Source organism: Dendrobates tinctorius, unplaced genomic scaffold (genome assembly GCF_039654945.1).
Source record: "Dendrobates tinctorius isolate UK_male_01 unplaced genomic scaffold, ASM3965494v1 ptg000254l, whole genome shotgun sequence".
In the NCBI taxonomy this organism is placed as follows: Eukaryota; Metazoa; Chordata; class Amphibia; order Anura; family Dendrobatidae; genus Dendrobates; species Dendrobates tinctorius.
The window spans coordinates 11,393,959-11,415,000 of NW_027361921.1; the positions used below are offsets into that span (position 1 = coordinate 11,393,959).

The 21,042-nt window shown below is 43.0% G+C and overlaps 1 protein-coding gene and 1 long non-coding RNA gene across 2 annotated transcripts in view; one reads left to right on the forward strand and one right to left on the reverse strand.

Moving 5' to 3' along the window:
- Positions 1-1,530: 1,530 nt before the first annotated feature.
- On the forward strand, positions 1,531-3,523 carry LOC141067775 (uncharacterized). The gene is made up of 4 exons (XR_012226479.1): positions 1,531-1,636; positions 1,768-1,906; positions 2,251-2,393; positions 3,324-3,523. It is a non-coding gene; the product is annotated as an uncharacterized lncRNA (long non-coding RNA).
- A 12,272-nt stretch (positions 3,524-15,795) lies between these two features.
- HSPD1 (heat shock protein family D (Hsp60) member 1) overlaps positions 15,796-21,042 on the reverse strand; it is a 163,676-nt gene continuing 158,429 nt past the window's right edge. Inside the window, exon 12 of the mRNA XM_073558160.1 lies at positions 15,796-16,326. Coding sequence (XP_073414261.1) covers positions 16,168-16,326 — 159 coding nt within the window. The 3' untranslated portion in view covers positions 15,796-16,167. The remainder of the gene's footprint in view (positions 16,327-21,042) is intronic.

A 21,042-nucleotide genomic window follows, 5' to 3' on the forward strand; every position in this document is an offset into this window, starting at 1 on the left:
TGGCTTTGGAAAGACAAGCTATTGAGATCTTAGAATCTCTAGCACAAGAATGTGGGCCTGACGAGGTTAGTACTATACCCTCCTCTTTGTTTAGTAAATCTAGGAATTTCCCTTCCCTTGGTTTGTGACTAGCGGTTGAGGTATTCACTCGTCTGGTCACCAGGGATATTGAAATATTGGCACAGAAACAAAAATATAGTGTCACGGTCACGCGTCTGGACGCAGCGAGTACCGCAAGGCGAACCCATAAGACACACGTGACCCTGGATACACCGCCTCCAGTGGGGTGAATTTAAATAAGACGTGCAGCTGGATACACTGCCTCCAACTGGCGAATTTAGGTATTACACGTATTTATATAATAGTCTGGAAACCCCGCCTCCAGTAAGGCAAATTTAAATAATAAAGGGGAACCTGGGTAACATTAACAATGGTGGGCCCTGCAATAGGGAATAGGGAAGTAGAGACCTCCTGTACTCCCCTGAGCCAGTGTCCCTGCACTCCTAATGTTCCCTATGCCGGTTCCGCACCGGGCGACGCACAGGAACCTAAAAACCCTAGCTCACCCTGAACCTAAACCCTCACTAGGAAATTGGTCGGTGCGGAAGCTAATCCCACCACTGCACTAAACACACGAGGGAAAATGACAATACAGGGGAAACACCACTTAGCTTTGCTCTGTTGCGTACGCTCCTAGCAACAGAGCCCACCACCTGTGTGCATCTTCTTCTCCACCCGGATCCATCACCATAACTGGATCCTTCACCATAGTGCAGCCTTGGAGCAGAGTCCACCACCAATTGCAGATGTCCAGTAACAGAGTCCCAAAGATGAGTTCAGCTCCTGCTCAAAAAGTCAAGCATGCTTGAGTCTAGCTCTCAGCAACCAAGTCCCGCATGCTGAGTGCAACTCTCTCCATAGTCGTCACTCAACCAAGCCATGCAAGCACTTCCTGCCGACACCATAAACTGACTCCACCACGCCATGCCAGCCCTTCTTGCAGATCACATAGTTGCCACCCGTCCCCTCTGGCTGGGCAGGACTCATGTTCAGCTCCTTCCTCACCCAGGCTTGCTTCCCAAATGACGAACACACAATATCACCAACAGTGATTGAACACACCTGGCTTCCTTTTATAGAGCCTCACACCTGATTTATAATTATGTGCACTACCACTCACCACCAGCGGGGCAACTTAGAATGAACGACACCACGTGTAATAATTCTAATGGCCACCGGGCGCAATCACATCACTTTGGCACCTAGCCAAAGGAAAAAAGTTCACTTATCCATTTAATCTGTCAGATCCACGCTGGATCATGACAGATAATATTTCGAGGGAAGAAAGAGATGCTCTTCAAGAACAAAAAGGATGGGATGGCGTCCTATTCAAGCCAGCTGATAAAGGGGGAATTTAGTGATATGGCCTAAGAGGATGTATGAACAGCAGGCCTATAAACTATTGAATGACGAAAAATGTTATAGAAGACTCACCTATAATCCTACTTCTTCTTTCCAACAGACCCTGGTTATAATTCTGGAAAAAGCATTCTCTGAGGGTTTGATTTCCAAGTCCTTTTTGGATAGAATTTGTGATCTGCAACCTAGGCTTGCCACACTCTACCTCATTCCCAAGGTACACAAAAATGCCTTAGACCCGCCTGGACGGCCTATTGTAGCTGGGAATGGGGATATGTGCAAGATCATTTCTGATGTCGTTGACTATTTTCTAAAGCCTATTGTTTCTACTTTGCCCTCTTTTATTAGAGATACCAACCAAGCTCTGCAACGTATTGATCAGATGCAGTTGGAAGATAATGAGATCCTGGTGGCTGCGGATGTGGAGGCCTTGTATACCTCAATAAAGCATACCGATGGACTGGCAGCCACGGCATGGTTTTTACGGGTGAGTAACGTCAAAAGCTCTTTGGTGGATCTTCTCCTGATCCTTCTGGAATTCATCCTGAACCACAATGTGTTTACCTTTGATAACAAAACCTACCTTCAATGCCAAGGTACAGCAATGGGGGCTTCCTGTGCCCCCTCTTACGATAATTTATTTTTGGGGGCGTGGGAACGGGACATCTTTTTGGGAGACAAAATTGTTGATATCAATAAGGTGAATAGCTGGATGAGGTACATCGATGATGTACTTTTTATCTGGGAGGGTAATGAAGCTGAATTGGGACAACTAATGAAAGAGCTAAATAATAATGAGATTAACGTCAAACTCACCTTTAAATCTGGCAGATGTTTGGAGTTCCTGGACATCTGGATAGACGCCTCCGATGGAATAGTGCATACGGATATATTGAGAAAACCCACTGCCATCAATTTGTATTTTCAGGCTGACTCTTCCCATCCTGTCAGCACCATTCGTGGAATCCCAATAGGTCAGTTTTTGCGGGCTAAGAAAATCTGCTCTGACTAATCTACTTTTGAAAAACAAAGCCTTGAATTGACTAGGAGATTTGAAGACAGAGGCTATAGCCGCAGGATGATCAATAGGGGTTATAATAGAGTGGCACGTACATCTCGAAATGATTATATAACAATATGAAAAGGAAAGATGGAAAGCAATTAATTTTCATTTCTACGTTCAATGGGCAATGGTGCAATTTGAAAGAGATTATTAACCAACATTGGAAGGTCTTATTAAGAGATCTGGTTCTTAACAAAGTAATACCAGCAGTTCCCCAATATGTAGCCCGACGTTCGGCTAATTTTAAAGATCTTCTTGTTCACAGACACTATGAGAGAGAAAAAAATACCGATAAAGTATCACTGACACCTGGCTTTTTTCCTTGTGGCCTATGTAAGGCCTGTCTAAACTTGGTGAAGTCCAAGAAATTCAGTAATTTTGATGGATCACGTCAATACGATATTTGTAAACATCTCACATGCTCCTCCAAAGGGGTAGTATATCACGCGGAGTGCCCCTGCAAATAAGTTTGTTGGGCTCACTACAATGGAGTTCAAGGTTCGTGTGAGAGAGCATGTTTTAGATATAGAGAAGGCCCAAACCATTGAGGATTGCACTCTTAAAAACTCTTCCCAGGCATTTTAAAAGGTATCAGTTGCAATCCTCGTGGTTTATGCATAAAAGCCATAGATCAGGTAGATTTGGGTGCTAGAGGTGGGGACATTTTTAGATCTCTCTCTCAATTGGAAAGTCGTTGGATTTATCGTCTGGGTACTCTTAACCCGTTTGGGTTAAATGAAAATATGGGTTTTTCCGCTTTTTTGTGATTTGGCATATTTATGGGTTGGGGTTATTTCATGGTTTTTAAGTTGATTTTAATATATTATTCTCTTTATTTCAGTATTTCAGTATATGAGTAGTCGTTTTTCCAGGTGTTCTTCAGAGAATGTCGTTCATCGGGGATTTTGGTGCTTGGAATGCAAGATCTACTGGGAATATGGTCTACTATCTGGGCTCAAGGATTTTTATTTATTTATTTTTTATTTTATATATATTTTTTCTTTAGTATATCTTCATTTTTTAGCATATAAGCACTTTGTATGTAATTTACAATAAAACACCGTTGCACGTCACTTTAATTGGATGTTTACTTTTTATTACTGTACATTGTCCTTATAAGATGTACTACTATTGTATATTATAGTATGTCACATGGAAGATTTCACTGTCACTTTAAATTCCATTATTATATTTATAGGTATTTCACTATTTATATATTTATATTGAGTGCTTAGCACATTACTGGACACTATTATATGTAGTGGGTGTTCCATTATTATCTCACTTTAGTATGCATTACATTATTATTCATACACAGTAATGGAATCTTATATTATTTGTCACTTTTATATACAGGGGGTGGCTATCTCCTAAGCACTGTCACTTTATGTTATAGTGGCGTTATAATACATTGTTCGGTCCATGTACCGCAAGTACATATTCATCCATTTCATTCCCTGATATAAGTAAAAGCCATTTAGCAAGTGCTCATGCGTGATTTCTCTTAGACCTGGACGCTTCCCTGTGGCACTGATGCGCATAGCTTTGGCGGGCGCTTCATTGAGCGTGTCGTAGCTGCTTTTCATTCTGACCCAAAGTCAGGTAAGCTAGATCACCAGTGAGTCCAGATTAGGAGTTTTCTCCCTTAATTTACAAGCGCTTGGAGACAAAAGAGACTGCTCACACATGGGCCGTGGTTAGATCACTTTATCTGATGTAATGAAATACAAGGCAATCTTTTATACCATTTACAACTATATAGTTCTATGGGGCTCATGTGGCCCCCACCATCACCTCAGGGTCGTACCTTGTTTACAATGTACCCTGAACATGTTGTTACTGACTATTAAGAACATATATGATAACAAGTATAGCTTCCTTGAAAACAGAGACTAATAGTCTACATAAGAATAATTCTAGCAATAATAGGCAAAAGGCAATTGAAGTCTTAAAGGCAATTAAAGGGATATAAAGGCAAACCATTAACTCTTCTATATCAATGTCCCCCTTTTGTAAATGGTATAACCTTTGCCACAGGGTCAGCTGATGTCCACAAAGGAGCTACTGTCTCATGGGTCTTGTACCCATAAGGGGGCTTCCTACCTGCTTCGCCCATTAACCCTCAGTGTGGACACTCACTTTCCCCATCAGCAATGGCTATCTGGGATCTACGATACACTACAGAAGGTTCAGCCTCAGATTCCTTTTTCACACATACATTATTCAGTAGCTTAAGTAATACATATATTGGCGCTTTTACGGCTGCATAACACACTAAGCAAAACAACAAAATTTGCATACAAGTCTGTACAATGCAAAAAAAATCCAAGAAAGGGCTTATGGGCACACCAGGTATTTTTCATTTGTTTTCCCCTTATACCAAATGTACATTTACCCTTTTCTTTCCTTATTATTTTACCCATAGATGCTTTACAGCCTTCAACACCATCTTGGTACACCGTCTCATTAACCTGTGTTTGATCATGAGTGTATATACGGAAGCAATTATTGCCCTCATCACAAGTATTTGCTCCAGTGTGTTGAAGACTGAACCACAGTTCACAGTTCAGTCTGGGGTGCCAATGAGGCAGATATATCACGGGGCACATCTTTTCCCCAAAACCTAGATTGAGTCCAAGTCTCATTGTGTATGCAGTATGGGATTAATACCTTCCATGGCTCTAGAGGTAAGGCTAAGTACGGCTTAGTCCTTGCAGATACTGGGCTGTGTACAGATCCAACAGTCTTTCGGTTTCTGTCCTTCCATGTCCTTTATAAGAAGAGCATGATGCCGAATAAGTTTGTTGTCCCAGTCAGCATTTAAGAGTTTATCCTGTCACTGTAGAGTGCAGTAACCCTGTCACTGCCAGCAGGGTGATTAGGAGGACAGTCATTCTGCTGTTGAAAGGACCTTCTTGCAGTGACTGGCGTGAATCCAGGTGGGCTTTCCCTCAAGTTTTACTGAGGTGGATGTGGTCAGCTGGACTTGGAAGGGGTCGTCAAATCGTGGGTCCAGGCTCCTTCTCACGTGTCTGCGTATAACCACCCAATCACCTGGATTCAGCTGATGCACATCTGCACTGGCATTAGGATCTGGAATGGATGAGAACACGTTTATGCACCACATTAAGTCTTTCCTGCAAGGCCTGGACGTAGGCTGTCATAGAATAGTGTTGCATTTGTAGCACCTGTGGGAAGTACAGACCAGTCTTTGGTGCACTACCAAACAGGACTTCAAAGGGAGACAAGCCTGTCTTTCTATTTGGAGTGTCTGACTGAAAAGAGTGCAAGAGGCAAGCACTCTACCCAGCTCTTTCCTGTCTCTGCCATGGCCTTTGGAATTTTCAGTTTAAGTGTCCCATTTAGTCTTTCCACTTTCCCACTACTTTGTGGCCTATATGATGTATGAAAATGCTTGCTGTACACCCAGGGCCTGCATGACTTCCCTCATTATTTCTCCCGTGAAGTGTGTACCCCTATCGCTTTCTATGGTTTCTGGGACACCATACCTGCAGATCAGTTCTTTAATCAGTTTGTCTGCAGTTGTTTTAGCAGTTGCACATTTTACCGGATAGGCTTCCGGCCAACCAGAGAAGAGATCTACACATACTAGGACATTTGCATACACTCCTACCTTTGGTAGCTGTATGTAGTCAATCTGCAGTCTCTGAAACGGGTAGAGGGGCCCAGGTGTCGCTTTCTTAGGGACTTTTACTGTTTTACCTGGGTTGTGCTGTGCACAGATGAGGCATGATTGTTCAAGTTTCGCGGCTGCGTAACTGAAACCAGGAGCGATCCAGAAGGCATCTACTATGGCACACATGTGACTTTTTGAGGCGTGAGTGGGGCCATGTGTTGCTTGCGCCATGATTGGGAACCGGGACTTCGGTAGGCACAATTTATTCTTATTCTCCCATACTCCGTTTGAATTCAGCTCAGCTCCCAGTTTCCCCCAGTGTTCCTTCTGTGTTTGGGCAGCCTGTTGCTGGAGAGATTTCAGGACATCTAGGCTCAGTGTGGCTGGAATATGCTGACTCCCCGCCACCATCCACTGCTCCCTAGGCCGCCTTGCTGCTACTTTAGCAGCCTCGTCCGCCCTTCTGTTGCCCTCTACCTCCACGGAGTCACCTTTTGTGTGTGCTTTTACCTTGACAATGCCAACCTGAACTGGTAACATCAATGCCTCCATCAATTGTTTCACTAGCTCTGCATTTTTAATGGGATTACCGGCTGATGTAAGGAACGCTCTGCTTCTCCAGATAGGGCCATAATCATGGGCTATTCCCCATGCATAGTTCGAATCTGTGTAAATATTAGCGGCTTTACCTGCAGCGGCTCTACACGCCTCAGATAGTGCCTTCAACTCTGCCTCCTGCGCCGACATGTGAGAGAGTGGTTCCGCTCGGATTACCTCATGTGAGGATACTACTGCATATCCAGTGCAGAATTGTCCATCCTGGTGGTATCTTGAGCCATCTATAAAAAACTCAAAATCTGCATTAGGAACAGGTTTTTCATGAACGTGTGCAAACCCAACTGTCTCCTGACTCATCAGTTCTATGCAGTCATGTTCATGCGTCATGTCAAAGTATTCTTCCTCACTTGCTAATACGGTCACCAATTCCACCTTTTCTGAATCCACAGGCAGGAGGGTGGCTGGATTCAGAACGTTACATATTTTGAGGGTGACATACTCAGGAATTAGTAGAGCACATTCAAGTCGGAGCTGTCTGGCCATAGACAGATGTTTTGGTTGAACTTGTACGAGTATGGAATGGATGTCATGTGGGGAATACATTGTCAAAGGAAACGTCAGTGTGATCTCACATGCCTTTCCTAGTAGTAGTGCAGCTGCTCCTACCGCACGGACACACGTAGGTGACCCTCTGATCACTGGGTCTAATTGTGCTGAGTAGTAAGCTATTGGTCTCTGTTTCCCTCCATGTTGTTGTGTCAGTACTGCGGTAGCTTGTCCTCCCTGCTCTGTGCAAAACAAGAAAAATGGATGGTGATAGTTTGGAATGCCTAAGGCCGGGCTGACACAACGAGCAGTTTGAGAGAATGGAAGGAATCAATTGCTTCTTGAGTGAGATCATAGGGGTCTGATGACAGTCAAAGTGGTTGCATCATTTGTGAAGCAGACCTTATCCAAGGCCTGCAGTAGGTCACCAAACCTAGGACGGTGCGTAGATGCTGATGTGACCTGGGTAGAGGGAGATTTTGAATTGCCTGTTTTCTGTCTTCAGTCAGGTATCTCTTTCCATCGGCAATACAATGTCCCAAAAATGTCACCTTTTGTTTGCAATACTGTAATTTGTCACGTGAGACCTTGCAGCCCTTTTCTGCTAAAAAACATAGCAAGGAAACTGTAGCTTCCTTGCAGGACGTCTGGTCCGGGCAGCAGAGCAAAAGGTCATCCATATACTGCAAAAGTACTACCTGTGGATGAGGTGGTTGCCATTGCTCAAGGACCCCTTGATTGCTGTTGAATAGATGGTAGGGGAGTTCTTTCCTCCCTGTGGGAGGACTGTCCAACAATATTGTTTACCTTCATGAGTGAAGGAAAAAAGAAACTGACAGTCAGGGTGCAGGGGTACAGAGAAAAATGCATTTACCAGATCAATGACTGTAAAACATGTTGCCGCTGCTGGGATCTGTGACAGTATTGTAGGTGGGTTAGGAACAATTGGGGTCACACTTTCTATAACATCATTAATAGCCCTTAAGTCATGAACCATTATGTAAGTGTCAGGGGAACCCTTCGGGTCTTTTTTTCTTAATGGGATACAAAGGGGTGTTGCAGGGGGAAGATCTTTGCACCAGAACCCCTGCCTTAACATACTCTTCAATATCTCTGCTCAGGGTCATTGATTTGGCTAGGCTCAAGGGGTATTGCTTTAAATAAGGAGTGGTTCCTTTTTTCAATTTAATCATGACAGGGGGAATGGGCAGCCGACCCACATCAGTTTTTCCCCTTGCCCAAAGTGTCTGGCACATGTCCCATTTCCTCATCCTCAGGCATTTTGGTGTCAGGTGTTAGTTTCACCGCTTTTGTCAAATACACCATTGCTGCAATCTTGCACAAATGTTTATCTGAGAGGAGACTTGTGACTGTAATACCCTCAGGAGAGTACTGTATGGTGGCCTGGATCGCACTCAGCACATCTGCTCCCAGTAAATTCATAGGGGTATTGTCACTAACAATAAGTTTTGTAAGCGCCTCTTGGCTATCTCGTAATTTTAGTCTTATTTGTTTAGTCATAGGGGCTTCTGTCACTTGCCCCTCTACCCCCACACATTCCACAATCTCATTAGTAATCATGTCTGGCATTATCAAATCTTTGTGTACCACAGTCCTGGCTGCCCCAGTGTCAAATCAAAAATTCTGCCTCTTTCCCTCCCGGCCTTGTTATGGTGGTTATCAAGGCAGAACCAGGTCCGGAGGGGACAAGAACAGGGCACACATTTGTCACTGGGTTGCCAGTTTCCTAGTCTGCATGTGGAGGAGGTGGAAGATTGGTCTGCTTACTCTCCTTTATAGGGTTTTTGCAATGGTTGGCGTAGTGTCCAGTCTCACCACAATTCCAGCACCTTACTGTTTCTATGTCCCTAGCTACGTCTCCATGGTTTTCCTTGTGTTCCACCAGACATGACAGGTCGTCTTATTGTCCTTGTTTGTTCAACTCCTTTAGCCACCTTCAGATCTGTTGGATCTACATTTCTCCATTCAGGTCTGGCTGTCTGTACCGCGTCTCGTAAGCCTTTGCTATACCATCAATGAATGCATTTACCAGTATTTTAAAGTCGAGTGGGCTTATGGGACTGTACCACTTGTCTGCCCATTTCAGCTGTAACCGTCCAAAGTACATCTCTACACTCTCTTTTTGCGGTGTCACATCAGTCAGGAGTACAGACTGCTCTGATTGTTTCACTATAGCCCATTGTTTTAGTGATTCACAGTATGTCTCCCCAGACCGTGCAGATTTATCATCCATGTCCCGAGCTTGATCCTTTGCCACATCTGTATGTGTCTTAATTATGTGTCCTAGTACGTCACCTGCCTTTGAACTCACCAAGCTCTCTAGGTCTGCCCAGGAACACTTATACGCCCGCTGTATTTCCTTTGTCTATAAAATGGGAATGGTTGGTTTTCAGGGTTAGGCAACTGCTTTAACATAGCCAGCTGATCAGAGGGGCTCCAGGGATAATACTCGTGTATCTGTCTTATTCTAGTCACCCTTCTCAGTCTCAATGTGGATGTTTCTCTGGTCATGGGTCTGGTTGTGGAGGTGACTGGATGATCAGTGGGGGTGATATGCTGTTCCCCAGCTTCCTCTTCCTCAGGACCACTGCTAGCTTCTTCCCCAAAAGTCAATTTCTTTCTCTAGTGAGTCAGCTTCCTCTGTCACCACGTGATCTTGTCCGGACAGGATTTAGTGCAATTTGCTTAGGTCGGGTTGAAGTACAGGTCATACAAGTGTTTCTCCAGCCTAAGTTTCACTGACCACAGTGTTTGCAAGTCCAACTGTCTTGTCTCGGTCTCTGATTATGCAGAGGTGGGGCGCTAGCAGTCATAGATTTTTGTGTATCAAAACAGTCATAATACACCTTACTTCCCACTGTCATCTCTTTACATCCATACTGTTGTAATTCCTCTGCCACACACCACCATATATTCACTTGTTGCTCTTTCTTTTTGTCTTCTATCCACCCCCTATTCTCTCTGAAACGGTGTCATTTCTGTACATCCACACTCTGGCATTTTTGCCTTTTTCAATATTGGTCCCATAGCTTTCACTGCTTCCTTTCCTTTTCTGTCTTTTACAATCTGCATAGCTGTCTTGGATCCCATTGGGGGCACCGACTGTACACAGAAAAAGTTGCCCATGGCTTCAACTTTTCCTCCCGACAGGTCACCTTTCTTCTGAAATTCCCTCTCAGTGTGCCTGACTTTGTCTTACAGGCCACACTTAGCAAGTCAGAGCGAGCCTGCCAAGGTGTAGCGGGAAGGCTCCTTGCCTCTCACCCAGTAGACCTACAGGATGTAACGAGAAGGCTCTCTGCCTCTCACCCGTTAATTCAGCTGGCTAGAATAGGAATAGGCCTTTTTCCTTCCAGCCCAGCTCCATGGAATGTGGGAAGGCTGCTTCAACTTAGACAGCTCATCTTTCTTCTGAAATGATATGTGTGGGCTGTAAGACAGGACAGGTCCAGGGACACAGAATGGCAAGTCAGAGTGAGCCTGCCAAGGTGTATCCAGAAGGCTCCTTGCCCACGCCTCTCACCCACAACAAAAAAAACCCCGCTGACTAAAGTAAGAAGGCCCAGGTGTGATAGGCCTCTAACCTACGTTATCAGCTATACAGTCGGCTACCTCCTTTGTTGATCCACAACATGCCATACAAATTAATCACAACTAGAAGCAGGTTCAAACACACTATTTAGTAATTAATCACTTACAATTTCCTTCTAAATTAGGCACCATATTTTACTTTCAACTTCCAAAATTTCATTCCACTTCAATTAAGTACTGTTGCTTTAAAATGCACAAATCTAATAGCGAGCATTTCACAAAGGACAACCAGAGAATCTTGAGCGCAGCTCTGTGCCCCCTCCCATTAGACACTCAGCAGAGATAAGATGAGAGGAGAGCGAAACCGCGCAGCCCTTTCATTCTCCCATCAGAAGTTAGTGTCCTTCACAAAGTAAGAGAATGCCGTAGCTCTTTAGACTTATCAAAATCAATTTCTACAAAACTCTCAAAATCACAGGATTTCACTATAAGAGCAGGTAACTTTACAATCGAGTCTTACCCTTTTCTGACCAAATGCATCCAGGAAACTTTACAATGTAATGCCACATATAACACGAGCTATATCATTACTCAATTCATTCAATCTCAGATGTAGATTGAAATATCTGTAACGCATCTGTCCGGGATCTCCCACAAAAACTAGAAAGGTAACAATCTCTTGACACAAAATGATGTGTGATGAGTCTTTCATACGTGCTCATTCAGGGATTTTTTTTCTTTCACTTTTCATTTGATTTTACAAAGAGAAGAGAACAAAAATCCCTTATCTCAATCACTCTGCCTAATTCAACTCAAAGTGAGTTGAATAATGTCCTCTGTCACATACAGAGGACCATTCCTAATCGGAACCCCTCATCAATCGGGTATTTATGTATATCCCTTATACTCAATTACTCATCTCATTCAGAGGTTCTCATAGACATACATACAAGGACTCACACAGCCTGCCTATTTTGCACTTTGGAACTTTCGAATTAACACCTTAAACTACAGCAGTGTCCACTGACACTCTGAGAACACCAAAGCCAACTTCTTAAACAAGAATCAACAAAAATCACAAAAACCACAGCCCTATACAAAATACAGCCTCATATGGTTTACTGCCAATCCAAAATCAACACTGCACGGAGTCTATCCCAGGCTCTGTGCTACACAGTACACAACCAGTTAGTATATTAGTATATTACCAGAACAGATTGACAGATAATACAGATGACACATCTTATTACTCTATTATTCAACTCTCATACATACTCACTGGTGATGTAGGTTCTTTTGAACCGTGTTGTATAGCCTTACCCAGAGATATGTAGACATCCTTAGAGGTGTTCCAAACGCAAAAACAATGCAAGAATAAATGTTCTCACCTGCTGCAGCCTGGATTTTGCATATTCAACCTCCCAGGAAGCTTCCATGGCCCCACGTTGGGCGCGAAAACTGTCGTAGCTGCTTTTCGTTCTGACCCAAAGGCAGGTAAGCTAGATCACCAGTGAGTCCAGATTAGGAGTTCTCGCTCTTAATTTACAAGCACTTGGAGACCAAAGAGACTGCTCACACACGGGCCGTGGGCAGATCACTTTATCTGACGTAATGAAATTCAAGGCAATCTTTTATACCATTTACAACAATATGCAATTCTATGGGGCTCATGTGGCCCCCACCATCACCTCAGGGTTGTACCTTGTTTACAATGTACCCAGAAACATGTTGTTACTGACTATTGAGAACATATATAACAAGTAAAGTTTCCTTGAAAACAGAGACCAATAGTCTACATAAGAATAATTCTAGCAATAGGCAATTGAAGTCTTAAAGGCAATTAAAAGGATATAACGGCAAACCATTAACTCTTCTATATCAATCGCCTGAGGGAAGTACGTCATGGGGCGGGATTGAGCGTCATGCGCCAGTACTGCTCCGATTGGCTCTTTAATTGACATACTTACGGCTCTCATTTAAACCATGCCGCCCCTCACCTTAGACACGCCCCCGGAAGCAGGCAGCGAAACACGTGTCGGGGTGAGGGGACGCCAGACATACTGCTATCGCGCTTAGGTAATTATACCATTTTCATTGCCTTTTTGGGGTTATACTTGCCCCTTTCCCATAGCATTACTAGGGATTATATTATAATGTGCCGGTGTTATTTTACACGGCTTTATGGTTTGAGCTTCGTTTCCATGGGATATGCAACCCTTATACACAGTGCTTGAGGTATACCAGTCTGCATTACACCTTTTTCAGATATACGGTCCACGTTTGAGCATGTTGGTTATGTAATTGTGATGGAATATGCTGTGAGGTGTTTATTTATATACAACAACCTGTTATGAATTTTGAACAGTGATTGTTGGCATTTTTTTTTTTTATCACATATCGAATTATGAGATTGGAATATTTTGTATATTTTTGCCTTGGACTGTTGCTTTGTATCCCTCCTTTTGATGGTGATGTCTTAGCGTCTCCTAGACGGCATTATGCTTTTGTAATTTTAAAATTTTTTGCAATATTGTTTTTATGTCATTTGGGATCTTTTCTTTATCCCATATATATTGTTATGGGATTTGTATATAACACTTGAGCGAAGTGACCTGTGTATTAGTTTTGGACTTTGTTTGATTAAGACATGTAGAGATGCTGATTTTTATAAAACTGCAATGATATCTTATTTTTTTTTTTGCCAGAGATGTACCGTATATACTCAAGTATAAGCCGACCCCCCTAATTTTGAGACAAAAAACTGGGATAACTTATTGACTCGAGTATAAGCCTAGAGTGGAAAATGCAGCAGCTACTGGTGAATTTAAAAAATAAAAATAGATACCAATAAAAGTAAAACTAATTGAGACATCAGTAGGTTAAATGTTTTTGAATATCCATATTGAATCAGGAGCCCCATATAATGCTCCATACAGTTCATGATAGCCCCATAAGATGCGCCATACAAAATACACCCCATATAATGCGGCACAAAAGGTTAATAATGGCCCCATAAGATGCTCCATAGAATATGCCCCGTATGCTGCTCCATAAAGGTTATGGCCCCATAAGATGTTCCATAGATTATGCCCCCATATGATGCTCCATACATTATGCCCCTATATGCTGCCCCCATAAGATGCTCCATAGATTATGGCCCCATATGCTGCCCCCAGCTCCATATATTATGCCCCCATAAAATGCTCCATAGATTATGGCCCCATATGCTGCCCCCATAAGAAGCTCCATAGATTATGGCCCCATGTGCTGCCACATTTAAATATAAATGACAGCTCACCTCTCTCGCTGGAGGCCAGGTGCCGGTGTCACTGCTGGCACCTGAGATATTCACCTGTCCTGCGTCCATGGCTGCTTGCTGCTGTCTGGCACAATCTGTCAGTGACGTTCAGACTGCAGGGGGTGCGGCGCGTACTAACCAAGTCACCGTGCCCTCTGCTGTCTGAACATCACTGACAGATGACGTGCCAGACAGCAGCAAGCAGCCATGGGCACAGGTATCGCTATTCTTACCCATCCTGGCGCTGCCTCTTCAGCCCCCAGCTTCTCCGCGATCTCCCTTCAGCGGTCACGTGGTACCACTCATTAAAACTCATGAATATGTGCATATTCATGAGTTAATGAGCGGTACCATGTGACCGCTGAAGGAAGGGGGATTGCGGAGAAGCTGGGGGCTGAAGAGACAGCTCCAGGACAGGCAAGTACGACCGGATGCCCCCCTGCTGTACATGACTCGAATATAAGCCGAGAGGGGGACTTTCAGCCCAAAAAAATGGGCTGAAAATCTAAGTTTATATTCGAGTATATATGGTATATTAGTTATTACCCTCTAAGTGATCAGCCATGGACACTTAACCCCCCATTCACCCGGTGGATTTAGTCAATGCTCATAAGGGGAGTGCTTTAGGGGGCAGATGTGACCATGTCCCCAAGTAGGATGCAGTTTTATGTAAACTGTTTAACAATGTCCATCCATATAAGCCCACCTTACCCTCAAACAGCATAGTACTTCCCGTTCGCAGTTAATGGCACTTCCAGCTCTTGGACCACAAGATACAGCGGATATCAGATGTCTGAACTGCATAGGTCCTTAGAGGAACGCAAGCTCCGATTCCCGCACATGCCCGCACCTACTGTTCGGGCACGAACACCGAACATGGACTTCACCATGAAGTCAGTGTTAGGCTGATTTCACATCCCTCCACAGCTCCTCCATACGCAAATGTGATACCAGCCTTACTGTTTGGGTTCGGCTCCCTGAAAACCAGGTGTTTGTCGCGCTGTCATGTGCATGACCGTGCAGCAAACACTGCTTCTGATTGGTAGTAAAATCATCACGGACGGTCAGACAGCCATGGTTCCCACGCTGTCAAAAGACAGCATGAGTGCGCAGCTATGATCAGAGGTATAAGTTACCTCAAGCCACTGGAGTCAGCTGATAGGACTACTGCTCCCATCAGCAAACGCGTGCTGTCACTATTAACAGTGAGAACAGGAAGCGGCTGATGGGAGTATTTATCAGCCGATGCTCACGCTGTAAAAAAAAACAAACAAAAAAAACACCAATGACGTGGGTTCCCCCATATTCTAGAAAACCAGCCAAACAAAACTCACAGCTGGGGCAGCAACCCTTTTTTCTGGGATTTGGCTATACAAGTTACCTTTGGAGCAGTATTTTGAGACTGAAATATTTCGGCAACAACCCTCAGCGGTCAGCCTTAGCAAGGCTGGATATCAAGAATAGATGGTTCCCCACACCGTATTTTTAAAATTATTTAATGATTTTACTGCTAATCAGAAGCAGCGTTTACTGTAATGTCATGTATATGATAGAGTGGCAAACACTGGTTGTTCGGGCCCTCCATTCAAGTGAATGAGGTCTGGGTATTGGTCTGGTACCCGAATGCAAACCTTTTTGCAACTGTTCGGCCAGACCTGAACATCCAGGTGTCTGCCCTACTCTAATGGTAATGAATCAGTGGCGAGACAAAACACACAAACACATGATTTACCTTTTATTGGACACAGGTTTATACAGTAGAGCTTTTAAATAGTCAAAATAGACCTTAGTTTCAAACTGCCAATAATACTAAAGTAGCATACTTTATTTAGCTATAAATAAGCTATTTAAAGTACAACTGTTGGACCTTTAGTAAACATAAGTATATATATGAAAAAATAGCACAAGCATTGATATCTAAGGAATGTACAAAGAGGTTTAGAAAATGACAAAATAAATTATGTAAAACACATGATTAAGAATTAGACAATGCTTGCAAAGTCAGGAGATCCTCTTTTCACACTGCACAGACTGTTGAATCTCTGCTTAATGTCAGGGGTAAACAAAAAAAAAAAAAAATCTTCCAGTTGGGCTTTAAAACATTCCTCCTCCCATTCCACCCATGCCCCCCATGCCGCCCATGCCCCCCATGCCAGCATCTTTCTCTTCTTTTGGAATTTCCGTAACTACAGCTTCTGCAGTTGTTAACAACGATGCTACACCAGCTGCATCCAGCAGAGCAGTCCTTACGACCTAAGGCATAATGAAAATGAGAATTGAAATAAGTCATTAAGTTCCCTGATATTTTTGTACACCAGAGGAAAAAAATAACAATCTAAAAAGAAAACCAGAAAATAAAATCTATTATTTCTAAAAAGTAAAAAAACAAAATATAACCCCAGTTAACACATTCAGCATCTAAAAGCAAATTTTTTTTTCGAATTAAGGCACCATGGATGTAACATAGTATCAATGAATTATTTAGAAGAAACATTCAGTTAAAATTACATACTTGATTGTGCCGCCTAATAGGATTTTGTGCTGGAGACTTGTAATTAGTAAATATTACAGTAACTTGCATTTAAAGTATTTTAACAATAAATGTGTTCATACAACACCAACTACACGTCCCCCCACTCATCCATCCACAACTGTGGGATAAACAGGACAAATACACAATCAGCCAGTTGTAATGAAGTCAGCAAATTGGTTAGTTTACATGGCTATGAATGCCTAAAGGTTTTTCCACTTATAGAAATTGCAGGCCACGCCGGGGTTCCTCGCAGAATAATATAGACCAACTACACAGTTATTTGAGGGACTTCAGTCATCTAATCCAACTTACGAAGGACATCTCATGGAAGAACACTTTGGTTTTCATCTCCATGGATGTATCCGCCCTCTATTCCAGCATCCCACATGATTTGGGAATGATGTGTTTTAAAACATTCATAAGACATTGATCCACGGTTGACAACCACACAAAAAGAATTTTTGTATGAAAGCATGCATTTCATACTCAATTTTTTTTTACCTTTCAAGATACCCTATACCATCAGATATTTGGGACCGTGATGGGCTCAAAGGTGGCACCTACTTATGCAAATTTGTTCATGGCCATCTTCGAGTCCATCTTCATATACAGAAGTTCACATGCCCCCAATATCATCATTTACAAACGTTACATAGATGACTTATTCTTCATTTATAATTCTAAGGATGATGTAGGGTCCTTCCTCAGGACCATTAAAGATAATACCTGGGGTTTGAGTTTCACCCCTGTAGTAAACCCTGACAGTCCACTTCCTTGATCTAACTTCCTTTCATGTTAATACAAAAATCCACACAAGAACCTACTTCAAAACATGTGGATGCGAACAGTTATGTCCATTGTCAAAGTGGGCACTACACCAAATGGCTAAGGAATATCCCACTTAACCAATACAAAAGAATCAAGAGGAACTGTAGCATGGACAAAGATTTCATTAACCAAAAGTATCACAGATTTCTTGAAAGAAGTTACCCCCAAAAATTGATCCATAGAGCCTTCTCTGAAGGCAAACTAATAGAACGGACAGACTTAATCTTCAATAAAACACAAAATTAGCATCTGATACTAAATTTAACTTCAATTTTATTACCACTTTTTCAGCTCAGAACAGAAAAATTCGTCTGGTTCTGAAAAAACATTGGGGTATACTTCTTAATGATCCCATATTGGGGAAGCTTCTTCCTAACAATCCCATGATAACCTTCTGAAGGGCCCCGACAAAAAAAAACAAAAACATGTTGGCTCCAAGCCGGCTAAAGAAAAGAAGAGGCCTTCAATTACTCTGCAAAAAAGCTCAGACAAGGCTCCTATAGATGTGGCATCCTGAGATGTCTATGCTGCTTTAGCATCATTCATGATGCAAAAACTTTTTCATCAGACAGTGGAAATTCAGATGAGTTTCAAATCAAATACCATTTGACCTGCCAATCCAGTTTCGTTATGTCATCATATGCGAGTGTAAGAAATTATATGTGGGCAGGACAACGCAACAACTACATAAAAGAATAAACTCGCATAGGCATAATATAAAAGAAGGATTTCTACAGCATGGCCTTTCCAGGCATTATTCGTTCTATCATAACAAAAGAATCTCCTTCAGGGTGATCCCTATTGACCATATTCCCCTTGATAACCCCAACCGAGTCCAGACTCGAACAGGAAAGAGATCTTCTGGATTCACAAGCTGAACACTATAAATCCCCATGGACGCAATGAAACAATTGATTTGTTCCAACTGATTTATTTATGGAATGTGCTCTGTTCCCCTGTACAACCCACCTCAATTTTCCTCTGTATTTTGTGATATAGACTTGACAAACATCTACTCCTGGTCTTGAAGGGTTTCATCCCTTCATTGTTTTTTTTTTTTTTTGCAATTTTTATTTTAAATTTATTTAATTTTATTTATTTTACTATTTTTATTATAATTTTTTTCATTTACTTTTTTTTAATTTTTCTTTTTCCAGAGATTTTTAATGCACTATCATCTATTTGATTTCAACTACCACCAAATAAAGAGATCCAGTCAAATCCTTCCAAGGCTCAATGGTTTAAAACACAATTAGTAGGGTACTGCTAAAGAATGAATGTGTTAACACCATAGGTTCAAGCTCTCCCCCAGCTTGTAAAGTATTATTTATTTATTGAACTACTTTATTGTGTTTCTCTGTATGTAGATGTTTAAATGTATGAACAATGGTTTTAAGTGATATACTTCATTATATTTCATGATTTTTTGTGGTGTTTACGATGTATATATGTGCTTATGTCTGATTCCCCGCCCATTGGGTGTGGCTTTTTTTTTTTTTTTGAAAGGAGTTATCTCCATCTGCCTCCTTTGCTATAAATAGCAGACCCTGTATGTGTACAGACTGTCCTGAGGAAGTGGTGTGATCACCACGAAACGCGTAGAAATAAAGTCTATTTTCTATTACATCCACTTGGACTCCTCTGGTATATCATCCTGACAGGCGAGCAGCGCAGTCTGATGCCCCATTCTCTTCACCTAGCAAAGGATCATCACTTTGGGGCTTGCAGCAGCCGCCAATGCTAAGTGTAGTGGTTGTGTCTCACACAACCATAATAGGTGAGTGAATTTGATTATCCCTCACGAATATTCCTTTTATTTCGTATAAGACCCTATGTGCGCTCTATATTCCTTCTAGGTGCGGTGTAACAGTCCATTAACGCTACCATTAACACCCAATATCGGGCAGATCGCCAACGCATGCCATAATCGGCATGCGCTAGCAATGTGCCGTCATTCAGTGACTGAGCCTCTGACGCGGGCTGCAGCGTCTGAGGCTTCGTCACCGCTAGCACAGATGAATCATCTGCGCTAGTGTTATAGCATAACACAATCGCGTTATGCTATAGCGTTAATGCAGCCCGTCAACGCATAGCGTTGAAAGGGCTGCTTTAACGCAGTGTGACCCTAGCCTTAATGCATTGCATCTGTAAAGTTTGAGGTAGAACAGATAATAGTATCAAGTTCCAGCACAAGGTTTGGTGGGAAGGACATGACTGGAGTCCTACCCTCAACCCCAAAACAAATCTTTGTGATGGCCTAGAATAGAGGAGACTGCAAAGCCAACTCTCTTCTCAAGCAACACCAGTGTCTGACCCCACAGATGACCGAGCAAAAATCCCACAAATACAATCTTGTAGAAATATTTCCCAGTATAGCTGATGCTGCTAAAGGCATAAATGAGGGAACCTACTCTAAACTAGTACCTGTGAATTAACCCCTTCCAGACCTGTGACGCTACATAGGCATCATCGCGTACCTGCGGGTCGCGTGACCGAGATCACTGAAATGTCACCCAACCTGCAGATACGCCAGGACCTGTACTTGACCACAAGGGGAGTGGCTTTGCTTGGATCTAGCGTCCATGTGACACAATCCCTCCAATCAGATGTGGGGGGCAGAGTAAACTATGGCTGCCCTCGCTCTTCAGCCTAATCCCGTCCGTAGAAGCTGAAGAGCTAGGTCCCTGCCTGTTGCCGCCGCCTGCCATCTGATACTTGCCTCTGCTGCCCTCCACTCCCCCCCCACAGTCTGATTCCACCCCCGCCCCGGCGATCACATGCTGCTGCCAGCGTCTCCTCAGCCCCCTCCTGCAGTAGAAAGTTTCACCAAACATTTGCTTAGCTTTTTTTTTTCTTTTTAAACACACATGCACACACTGTCCCGCTCATCCCAGTCACAAAGGGTGTACTCAGCTGAGGAGGCATGTCTTTACTGCCTCCGAAACTGATAGTGAGGGACAGGACCCCACTTTTCTCTATTCTTCCCCCTTTTCCAGTGACAGACTCACTATCGCGAAGACGTCGCAGGACAAGATATTGTCCAGAGCCCAGGGAAGAGCCAGAGGCCAGCGGAGAAGACCCACAAGCCAAGTGTGAATAACCCCAACCTAGGGCTAGTCACACCCAAGTGCTCCCCCTTCTGGACCCCGTCCCTGAAAATTTTTCTCCATGGATTCCTGATTTTGTTCCCCAATCAGGAATCCAGTTCAAGACTGCTAACCTCAGGGAAATAGACCTTTTCAAAGTCTATTTCTCTGTGTCACTTGTCAGTCTTATGGTGGAGGAAACTAACTTGTACGCCCTGCAATTTTTTGCCGAAAACCCTAATTCATAATTTTCTATTTGGAGTCCTCCTGTTGACTCAGTAGAAATGATGGATTATTGGGGACTGGTTCTTCACATGGGTATTGTGAAGAAACCAGAAATTCGCCAATACTGGAGTACTGATATTTTATATCAAACTCCAATATTTGACACTCTTGTTTTGCAAATGTTTTGAGGCGATTCATAAGTTTCTCCATTTTAGTGACAATACTGACAGCCTTCCCAGCGATGACCCGAATTTTGATGGACTGTTCAAAGTTCGGCCAGTCATCGAACACTTCAGC